The sequence below is a fragment of the Sprattus sprattus genome (assembly GCF_963457725.1).
Source record: "Sprattus sprattus genome assembly, chromosome: 14".
NCBI classification, from domain to species: domain Eukaryota; kingdom Metazoa; phylum Chordata; class Actinopteri; order Clupeiformes; family Clupeidae; genus Sprattus; species Sprattus sprattus.
Window position 1 is genome coordinate 5,049,688 of NC_137912.1, and position 11,695 is coordinate 5,061,382.

An 11,695-nucleotide genomic window follows, 5' to 3' on the forward strand; every position below is an offset into this window, starting at 1 on the left:
TTTGTAAGCATTACAAGAACTAATTATGTATTTGAAATTGAAATTGATCATGAGATGTATTCAATCTTTAAACAGGCATTCGAGTGGTACGTTTATTTAAAACTACAGTATAAAACGATTTGGTACATTCCCTTCGCATGGATGTCTTTGTTTACGGATATGACGTATACATTTTATACATTTGCAAAGTTTGTCTTGTCTCATTCCTATCTAATTCGTGTTTGTTGGTATCTCTCTTTTCAATGAATTAATTTGATTTGCTTTATAAGTGTTCGTCCTGACAGTTTGTGGATTTGGCATTCATGGACATTTCCGTCAGGTTTTCATGAAACCTGATCCTCCTCCCCCAAAGTGTTCTGTTATTATTCAAAAGGACCTGTCTCTTTGAAGACACTGCCTTTTCTGCACCCGAAAGACTATTCTAGAAAGTTATGAGTGAAATGAGTTTGATGTTAGTTTCCGGAATAGTGTTCCCGTGTTTGACAAACAGTTAATATAATTTAAACGACTGCGGTAGCGGAATGTGACACATGGGTCACTCAAAATACAGTGCAAAACTATGCCTATTCGCAGATATGTATGGTCTCGGTGTTTTGTACGCCACTCAAACGTTGCGCAGTCCTAGACATAGTTCAGCGGTTATTATATATTATATAAGTATATAAGCACATAATTCATTGTCCCCCTAGATAACTCTTTGTCCACAACCACATTTTTGTGTTCAACTTTGGTATTCAAGTAAGATTTGTCCAGATTATTCAATGTAAAAGCACACATAAAAATAAATGGCCATAGGGGCTAAAACCTAATAGGGCACAATGTGTACGTAGCGATACATGTCGTGAGCCGAGAGCCTAAATATGTGTATTGCACGTAGTTGTTTTGTCAATGCTACAGCCAATGGGCGGCGATATGGAGCAGTCAAAATAAATCCTTAAGCCAGACAGGGGCAGTACTTCCCGTTTCAGGATGGCGGTTGATTTGACTCCCAGATTCAGAAGATTGAACAGTCAAACCAGGAGTTTTCGCTTAAATGGTCGATCGCTTGGTTAGTCCCATAATGAATTTAATATATTTAGACACATTCGGTGAATAGAATTATAGGGTAGCGTATTAAGCCAGATTCAACGATATTTTAACCCTAAATCAGCCAATGTTGGTTACGTTGCTTGTTTGCTGCACTGAAATGCCTGTTTTAAATCTTAAAATCTGCCGTTTTACACATGACTAGCTTTTGATTCTGCATCAACTGTGGCACCCGAATAGTTTACTTACTTTTGATGCAACCATGTTATTCATGTAACTATGCCTGTCCAACCATGGCCGATTGCTAACTTGTGAGCTATTAACGTATACTAGCTAGGATAAGTTAGCTATGGTAACTTGAAGTAAAACGCAACAATTTGACACTCTTGAGGTATGGACAGTTTTATAGGCAACTAGTGTTGGTACCGTCCTCAATTTCATTTTTATAGCATATGGTCATGAAAGGACAGATCCACAACTGTGTCTTTCCCACTAGCCATCCAGGATATACACTAAGTAGTTCTGTGTTTCCTGGCTGGAACACCTAGCAAAAATGGAAGAAAAGCTTTCACAGCATAACCTTGTCAGCTATACTGCCACAGGACACAAGTTGGTGTGTTGGCAAGCTTATATCAGTGTAAACTGGGATGTAGGTGGTGTTTGCAAGGTTTTTGCATGCCTCCAAGGTGGTTTGGAACAGAACTCCTTATTGCTGCTTTTATAACGTTATAGGCCATACAAGTTTACACAGAATCCCACAAGTAATTTTGCATGCCTTTTAGTTAGTTTGGAACAGAACTCCTTATTGCTGCTTTTATAACGTTATAGGCCATACAAGTTTACACAGAATCCCACAAGTAATTTTGCATGCCTTTTAGTTAGTTTGGAACAGAACTCCTTATTGCTGCTTTTATAACGTTATAGGCCATACAAGTTTACACAGAATCCCACAAGTCGTTTTGCATGCCTTTTAGTTAGTTTGGAACAGAACTCCTTATTGCTGCTTTTATAACGTTATAGGCCATACAAGTTTACACAGAATCCCACAAGTAATTTTGCATGCCTTTTAGTTAGTTTGGAACAGAACTCCTTATTGCTGCTTTTATAACGTTATAGGCCATACAAGTTTACACAGAATCCCACAAGTAGTTTTGCATGCCTTTTAGTTAGTTTGGAATAGAACTCCTTATTGCTGCTTTTATAACGTTATAGGCCATACAAGTTTACACAGAATCCCACAAGTAATTTTGCATGCCTTTTAGTTAGTTTGGAACAGAACTCCTTATTGCTGCTTTTATAACGTTATAGGCCATACAAGTTTACACAGAATCCCACAAGTCATTTTGCATGCCTTTTAGTTAGTTTGGAACAGAACTCCTTATTGCTGCTTTTATAACGTTATAGGCCATACAAGTTTACACAGAATCCCACAAGTAATTTTGCATGCCTTTTAGTTAGTTTGGAACAGAACTCCTTATTGCTGCTTTTATAACGTTATAGGCCATACAAGTTTACACAGAATCCCACAAGTAATTTTGCATGCCTTTTAGTTAGTTTGGAACAGAACTCCTTATTGCTGCTTTTATAACGTTATAGGCCATACAAGTTTACACAGAATCCCACAAGTCGTTTTGCATGCCTTTTAGTTAGTTTGGAACAGAACTCCTTATTGCTGCTTTTATAACGTTATAGGCCATACAAGTTTACACAGAATCCCACAAGTAATTTTGCATGCCTTTTAGTTAGTTTGGAACAGAACTCCTTATTGCTGCTTTTATAACGTTATAGGCCATACAAGTTTACACAGAATCCCACAAGTAGTTTTGCATGCCTTTTAGTTAGTTTGGAATAGAACTCCTTATTGCTGCTTTTATAACGTTATAGGCCATACAAGTTTACACAGAATCCCACAAGTAATTTTGCATGCCTTTTAGTTAGTTTGGAACAGAACTCCTTATTGCTGCTTTTATAACGTTATAGGCCATACAAGTTTACACAGAATCCCACAAGTCATTTTGCATGCCTTTTAGTTAGTTTGGAACAGAACTCCTTATTGCTGCTTTTATAACGTTATAGGCCATACAAGTTTACACAGAATCCCACAAGTAATTTTGCATGCCTTTTAGTTAGTTTGGAACAGAACTCCTTATTGCTGCTTTTATAACGTTATAGGCCATACAAGTTTACACAGAATCCCACAAGTCATTTTGCATGCCTTTTAGTTAGGTTGGAACAGAACTCCTTATTGCTGCTTTTATAACGTTATAGGCCATACAAGTTTACACAGAATCCCACAAGTAGTTTTGCATGCCTTTTAGTTAGTTTGGAATAGAACTCCTTATTGCTGCTTTTATAACGTTATAGGCCATACAAGTTTACACAGAATCCCACAAGTAGTTTTGCATGCCTTTTAGTTAGTTTGGAACAGAACTCCTTATTGCTGCTTTTATAACGTTATAGGCCATACAAGTTTACACAGAATCCCACAAGTAATTTTGCATGCCTTTTAGTTAGTTTGGAACAGAACTCCTTATTGCTGCTTTTATAACGTTATAGGCCATACAAGTTTACACAGAATCCCACAAGTCATTTTGGGTCATAATGTGATCTCCCTTTCATTAGGTTCTTCGGGCCCTTTTCGGGCCACGCAGTTGTGGCGTAATATCATCCAGGCTCTTCAGACTCAGGTGGAGGTTCGTCGCCGTCGGCAGCACCTGCGCGTCCATGACGACTGCTTCACCGGCGCAGATGCAGTGGATGTGGTTCTAAGCCATCTCATGCAGAACATTCTGTTTTGCTCCAGCGAGGTGTCTCGCCTCAAAGCCGCCCGTCTGTGTCAAGCTTTGATGGAGTCTAGGGTTTTCCAACCGGTGGGAACGAAGCTATTCCGACGGGAGAAGGAAACCGCGTTTGAGGACAGTAGCCACAGTCTGTACAGATTTGTGGATTGTAACGCATTGCCTGGCTCAGAAAAACGTGGCACTGACTCGGAGAACTGGAGCCCAGGTCAACACCAGGGCAAAAAGAAGAAAGGATCCAGGTGAGTTTTGGGTTCTGAGTGGAGTTCACATGTCGTAAAATTACACAATTTATTTGTTGGTAATCTGTGTAGGATTGTATAAATGTGAGAGCATTTTGACACTAAATAACTACTTGCCAAAATTTCATATTGTATGTTTCTCCTCATTCCATGTATTTTGATTCTTTGTTTAATTTTCAAGACTTGGAAAATATGTGATTTAGTATGGTGAAATGCCTGAAACGGAGTGAGTTGTTTTTTTTGTTTTTTTAACCACAACTACTCATTTTTCCAGGTTGGAGGGGTTGAGGACCATATCCAACCCTCTGGCCATTGGTTCCTCCGACCGCAGAGTGGAGAGACTACTGGAGACCATCAACCTCCATCCCACCATGCCCTCCTCCCACAAGCACGCCCCATCCACAACCTTCCTGTCCAAGAAACGTGAGGCTACACAGAGTTTTTCTACCACGATAAATGCAGCTTCCCAACATCACACACAATCATATGTGGGGGGGAGTGTCAGAGTTTGGGAAAGTTTCAAATCATGGATTGCACTGAAAGACTCTTAGTAATCCTTACAGACTCTGTAGCACAGTAGTATTGGTTGATGATATTAGTATGCTCTGTTGGGCTAGTACTCAGAGGCAGTACGTTTACCATCCCTCATACTTTTGTATCACAAGGTACAGTACCCATCTGTTTGTGTTATATATTTTACATTGTGTGTGTGTGTGTGTCTGTGTGTCTCCAGTGGTGGAGGAGGTGTGGAAGCAACAGACACTGCTTCAGCTGCTCCAGATCGTTGACCTGCCCGTCCTCGACTCCATCCTCGCCTCCCCCATCAGAACAGAGCCACACACCGCCCCTCTGCGTAACCATAGCGACTTGGTCATCTCCAACACCTGTGTGGAGAGGGAGGTGTCGCAGAGCCTCAACCTACCGGAGTCAGTGCATCCCCCCCCCCCCCCACCCAATGTGGAGCTGCTAATAAAGCATGTTGCTATTGAAGCTCTTTTCAGTGTTAGGCAAGAGACCAAATGTACTTGCAGATGTTGTGTAGCCATTGATTTGATTTGACAACTTTCACATATATTACCGATATTAACCAATCTACTGATGTAATTTCATTCAGAGGCTTTTTAAACATTGCCTAAAACAATATTACACCCAGATGATTGTTAGGCTTTTTATTTGTTTATTTATTCACCTGACCTATCCTTGACATGACAACACTTTTAACTTTGAGTTTGTGCTGTTTGTCCCCCCATGGTCTCTGTAGTTTAGACTGCTGGCTGGTCGCTGCAGCAGACTGTCTGGAGCTGTTCCCAGACCAGCTGATCGTGGTGGTGGGGGAGCAGCTGGTTCAGCAGGAGAGCCGCACTTCTGACGGGCAAGAGAGACTGGCCAATCAGAAGAGACTGCTGTTTGACACCATTTCGAAATACTACAACGGTCAGGAGAGGCAACCTCTGCTCTCTGGACGCTACCTCGACATCCACATCGGAATTTTACAACTACTGGGTGAGACTGGAGACACAATAGCTTTATCTTTACCTCTTATGCACCGAAACCTAATGTTGAAAAAGCAAGCTCCCATTTCTAAATAAATGATCTCCTAGTGTGGGTTTTATGTACAATGTGACCATCAATTGTATGTCAGACCTCTGCATGTGATGTTGGATGGCGTCCTGGATTGTCCAGTGTTCTTATATTGTGTGTGTGTGTCTGTGTCTGTGTCTGTGTCTGTGTCTGTGTCTGTGTGTGTCTGTGTCTGTGTCTGTGTCTGTGTGTGTGTGTGTGTGTGTGTGTGTGTGTGTGTGTGTGTGTGTGTGTGTGTGTGTGTGTGTGTGTGTGTGTGTGTGTGTGTGTGTGTGTGTGTGTGCTGTTGAATGCCAGACTCTGGGAGGATGGAGGAGGCTCTGAGGGCCAGTCAGCTGTGCATGCGTCTGCTGTCCTCCAGCTGCAGGGACGAGCTGCGCAGACTCCTGGCCTTCATGGCTGCAGCCGCAGACCCCGCCGCCTGCCGCCTGCAGAAACAGGTACGCTTCACCTGGCGAAGACACAGTTACCACAGCAACACCCACAGTTACCACAGCATAGAGGAGCAGTGGGTCGTAACAGTAGCCTGAATGAGTCCTCATTGTTTGTTTTCCCCGGTGTTTGGACAGGCAGAGAACGGGCCGCTGGTTTGTAAGACGTTCCTGAAGACCGTTCTCCAGAGCAAAGACATGACACGCGCTCAGAGTGAACACCTGCTGCTCTTCCTCATGGACAACCACACCCAGCTCTTTAAGGTGGGAACTCTAGTATGGCAGCAGTACACACAGCTGGTTCACTTGTTTTTAAGTTTGATTTAAATGTTTTGATTTGATTTGTTTATTTGATGAAGAGGGACAGTGTGCATTAATAAACATTAACATGTAAATGCACCCAATTGTAGCCAAAAGGCTAGTTTTCATTGGCAGTCCCCCTGCCTGAGTGTGAAACTAGCTAAAGTAGCTAGGGAAGAATTGCAGCATAACTTCGGGGAGGGGAGGAGAGAAAAGACAACACCCAGAATATGCTCCTAGAGGAGTACAGTGTGGGAACAGTAAAAAAAAAAAACCTCAGCACATAAGCACATACAACTCACAAACAATACATACATGAATACAAAACACCAGAGCTACATTAAAAAGCTGCCACTTCTGTAGTGATCGGCTATTAAGCTTATGTCTGTATCTTAAAGTTATTTGCTCAAATACCAACTGTTTGTCAGAGGTCCTTGTTACAACATGAATCTGTATCTGTAAAATTGTATGTATTGGGTACAAGTTTGTTTATTGAAGATTTTTGTCCATTAATGATGTTGACTAGACGCCCATGTCCCTGGTTGAATCTGTGAGAAGGACACTACAAGGCCTGCAGCAAGGAACGGATCCAGTCAACCTATCTAGTAAGGAACAAAATCTCTAGCAGGGCCTTTGTAATAGAATAAGTAGAATTTAAATGATAAACCTCCATTGATTGTAATGTATTATGTTTGCTATGGTATGTCTGTCTTGTAAAGCTCGACTAGTTATTGGTTTAGTCCCCAGTGAGCCTAAGTAGAGACTATCATTTTTAGAAAATCCTGGATGGCTAGTGGGAAAGACACAGGTGTGTATCTGTCCTTCACAAGATCATATGGTATACAAAATAATTTGAGGATGGTACCACCACTAGTTGCCTATAAAACCATACCTGAAAAAGTGTCATTGTTGCATAGTGTTACTTTAACATACTTCAGGTATCCGTGGCTAACTTATCCTAGCTAGCATAAGTACTTGACATTTGCACCTCTTTGTTTTGCTGTTGCAGTGTTCAGGTTCTGCCAGCAGGTGTCCCGGCAGGAGTATGAGAGCCAGCGTGAGCAGGCCACCCTGGAAGGCCTGAAGCAGCTCATCCTTCACATCTCCAACAGCAGCACCCTGTCCGCTAAAGACAAGAAGCGGCTGGTCAAGGACTTCCAGAAGCACCACCCTGGAGCGTTCCTGCAACACTTCTCCGCCACCTTCTAGTCCGTGGTTTCATAAATAATACTCACACTTGAACACACACACACACACACACACAGACACACACACTATTTTAGTCCCCTTAAAGGGATGACTTGAATTGGATCATACCTCAGTGGGGTAGGAGGCATAGACATAAGAATAGACTTATTCTATGTCTATGGTAGCAGGTACTTCTCATAGACACTTGATTGGTGCAAAACGAGGCTGTGTCCTCTCAAATGACACCATGGCCTCGGCATCAACTGGTATTGGCATCGCTTTGATGCATGGCTGTCAAACTGCCAGAAGAATGCATTCTCTTAAGGCCTACACAGTGCAGGTAGAATCGGTTGCTATCTGTATTTGTACTGTATTTTGAAACCATAACGTGACTTACAAACTGCTAGTTTGTATGTACAGCTGATTATTCTGACGGTCCAAGTTAAAACTGGTGTGCGAGTTCAGAAAGCAGCCCTGGGCATTGTTGGTATGTTAAGTCCTGTAATTGTATTGGGACACAGCTTTAAAGCGAGTTTAATTTAAAAAAAGAATCATTCAAAAATGGTTTTGCTCACTCAGGTGCTATAGTTCTTCTGCTATACTAGAGATTTTTATTCCTTTAGTGATAATTAGTCTTAATTATTTTTGAAACAATATAAAGAAAGTACTTTATAAACATTTAAGTTTGAGACTTTATAAAGGTAGTAAATGTAAGAATAGTGATAAATGTAGCACTAAAATTAAGACACTTAAGGGACTTCTGGGATAGAAAAGGGAAATATGTTGTTGTAGTTGTCGAACATTGTGCTTGATTATTTTAAAACATATCATCTCGAGAATAACGTCAAGATGGCAACGCTGGTGAATCTGCTTACTATCTATTTGTTAGTAACCTATCAACTCGTAAAGCAAAACTTTGGAACAATTTGACACTTTTTGAGGTATGGTTTTATAGGCTACTAGTTGTAGTGCCATCCTCAAGGATGCAAGGATGCAAGGTTTTTGCATGCCTTTAAGGTAGTTAGTGTGCTAGTTTTGGTACAGAACTACTTATTGCTGATTTCAAATTAGGCTAGATCAGCACATGTAAAATCACCTCATGTTCACACCTGACTGACGTTCTTGTTCTGTTTGAAGGAAAATGTATTTTACAATGATGTTACAACTAGGGTTAGATTAGGTAGAATTATGATGTTAATATTTAAAAGTAATTATTTAATTTTATTTAATTTGCTGCCAAGTAATGTTTACACTTTGAGTGTTGCACTAGTTGGAATACAATATTAGTACAGGAATTGTCAAGGATTAGTTTTAATTGTTGCTGCTGAAGTTTAAATTGTGATCTTTTCAAATGTTCTCATGCAGAGATGCACTTTAAAGGTTTGGGATCGAATAATAAAAGTACTTAAAGAAACCGGGTGACGCTTCAGACTGGTTTCATAAATAATGCTCACACTTGAACACACATACACACACACAGACACTTACACTTGAACACACACACACACACACACTTACACTTGAACACACACACACACACACACTTACACTTGAACACACACACTTACACTTGAACACACACACACTTACACTTGAACACACACACACACACACTTACACTTGAACACACACACACACACTTACACTTGAACACACACACACACACTTACACTTGAACACACACACACACTTACACTTGAACACACACACACACACTTACACACACACACACACACTTACACACACACACACACACTTACACACACACACACACACTTACACTTGAACACACACACACACACACACACTTACACTTGAACACACACACTTACACTTGAACACACACACACACAGGGGTTGGGGTAAGTTTACTTAATTAATGACAACAGGACTAGTCAAACTGCACCACTTCAATTATATTTATTTATGACATCGTCCAAGATGGTTGTTTTCAGTTCGGTCAGCAGGATTATGCAGAAAAACTACCAAGCTGAATTCCATGAGCCTCGGAGAATGGGCCAAGAGAAAAACCCGCAACCGTTTTCAGAGGATCCATTCCACTCTCTTTAACATTCCGAGGTGGAGCCTTTGGGCCATGGCGCTAACTGCACTCTTCTAGCTGTGATTTTGATTTGTTATTGATCAATCATTTTCTATAGCTAAAATCCTCTGAAAACATATAAATTCGTTCCTGTGTTGTATAAGTATTGCCGCAGATATCTCCAGGATCAGAAATCAGAAGCTTGGGGGTGTGGGTTAAAACATAACAACAATGATTTCTACTCGCATAGAAAAAAAAATTAACAGATAAAAATACATATTCAAACTGGCTTTTAGGTAAAAGCATCTTCCCACAGATGAGCCACCATGCCTGTGCAATCATAGTAACTACTACTGGCGTATGCTGCCACGGCAACCCTGCGTCCATCTTGTGCCGCCATGACAACAGTGTTTCCGTTCTGTGCAACCGTGATGACAGCAGGTCCACGCCATTTCTCATGGCTGTTGTGCTATTTATGTACGGTGTGATGATGAGGTCACATCTTACTGAAGCACTCTTTGGCGTTAGTCCACATTTGGATGCCCTGGAAGATAAAAAGATAGATAGATAGATAAGATGGATAGATAAAACTTTATTGCCACACAACAATGTTGGTGGTATTCTTTTGTCAGAGGTAGCTCAGGCCAGTAGGAGGGGAGAGAAGAGGGTTGGGAAAGTCAAAAATAAAAATACTCCAAGTCTTTTATTTCAAATATAAAAAAAAACACTATAAGCACGCTTTTAATGTCGAGCTGAGCACCCCCTTTGTTTATGCATTGGTTTCAACTAAGTTTGTGGATGTATAACACTTCAATTATCCACGATTCTATTATTTCTATCAAGAGCCCAGGCAAACATCTATGTTTGTGGATTGAATGATAAGTAACTAAAAGAAACCTGGTGACCCTTCAGACTGGTTTCATAAATAATACTCATACTTGAACACGCACACACACACACACACACACACACACACACACACACACACACACACACACACACACACACACACACATGCGCACACACACACACACACACAGGTGTGTTAAGAGTGCCTCTAACGTTCTGCCCACCTTCCTGCACATGCTCATCTGCATGAAGGCATAGTTGATGAAGGCTTCCCTCAGGTCCCGGTCCTTCTGCTCCTTGAAGCGCTGTATGTCCACCCATCCACTGCTCACATGTTCTCTGGGGGCGACAGTGGTACAGGAGGTAGAGAAGTCATTAAGTAATCAGAAGGTTGCTAGTTCGATTCCCTGTCAAAGTCTCATTGGGCAAGATTGCTCCTGATGTGCAGTGTGCCATCAGTGTAAATGTAAAAAATGGGTATACATCCTTGTTAGTCGCTTTGGATAAAAGCGTCTGCTAAATCTAAATGTCTCTACATGCATGACACGTCCACCCATCCACTGCACACGTGTTCTCTTCACGCATGATAGAAAACACAAGACATGTCCAACCATCCACTGCACACGTCAATCAATCGATTACATTTTATATAGCGCTTCTCTATTCGAAGACGCTTTACAGAGTAGTCCGGTCAAGGCCATTCATTCAGACAGCCATACCAGTGGTGGTAAGCTACATCAGTAGCCACAGCTGCCTTGGGGCAGACTGACGTGTCCTCTACACACACAATATAAAACACAAGACATTTCGTAGTATGAGTCATGCCTGTTGATAGACCGTTTCTGGCACGGTTTATGACGCTTCACTTCTGTAGATTTGCACATGTGTGTTTTTGATTTACTTTTATAATTTGCTTCAGATGGAGGAAAAAAACACACTTAAGGCTGAACTGCACTCGCTCTAAAGAGGCATTGACAATACTGTTTCTGACTATGGCATGTGTGTAATTACATACATAGCTACTGCTATTGGTGTTTTCCTGTTGTAACAGACATGAACTAAGTGCTTCCATTATTTTGTGCCATCTTACTCTGTGACCCATACCCCTATGAGATATACAGTACCAGTCAAAAGTTTGGACACACCTTTTTTGAGAAGTGTTTTCTTTACTTTCATTATTTTCTACATTGCAGATTAATACTGAAGAAGTTTAAACTACGAAAGAACACATATGGAATT

General features: G+C 41.1%; 2 protein-coding genes across 2 annotated transcripts in view; one reads left to right on the plus strand and one right to left on the minus strand.

Moving 5' to 3' along the window:
* Window positions 1-888: 888 nt before the first annotated feature.
* depdc4 (DEP domain containing 4) lies at window positions 889-7,587 on the plus strand (the record flags this gene model as incomplete). The annotated part of the gene is given in 10 exon segments (XM_080851798.1): window positions 889-927; window positions 931-1,048; window positions 3,649-4,066; window positions 4,341-4,489; window positions 4,800-4,992; window positions 5,328-5,569; window positions 5,945-6,087; window positions 6,217-6,342; window positions 6,905-6,983; window positions 7,388-7,587. Coding segments are annotated over 10 exon segments (1,707 nt in total).
* Window positions 7,588-10,065: 2,478 nt separating this feature from the next.
* LOC308375115 (sorting nexin-4-like) overlaps window positions 10,066-11,695 on the minus strand; it is a gene marked incomplete at its 5' end in the record, with an annotated part of 9,086 nt that continues 7,456 nt past the window's right edge. The window contains 2 exons of the mRNA XM_080851165.1: window positions 10,066-10,151; window positions 10,681-10,795. Of these exons, the coding sequence (XP_080707291.1) occupies window positions 10,104-10,151; window positions 10,681-10,795 (163 nt within the window). The 3' untranslated portion in view covers window positions 10,066-10,103. The remainder of the gene's footprint in view (window positions 10,152-10,680; window positions 10,796-11,695) is intronic.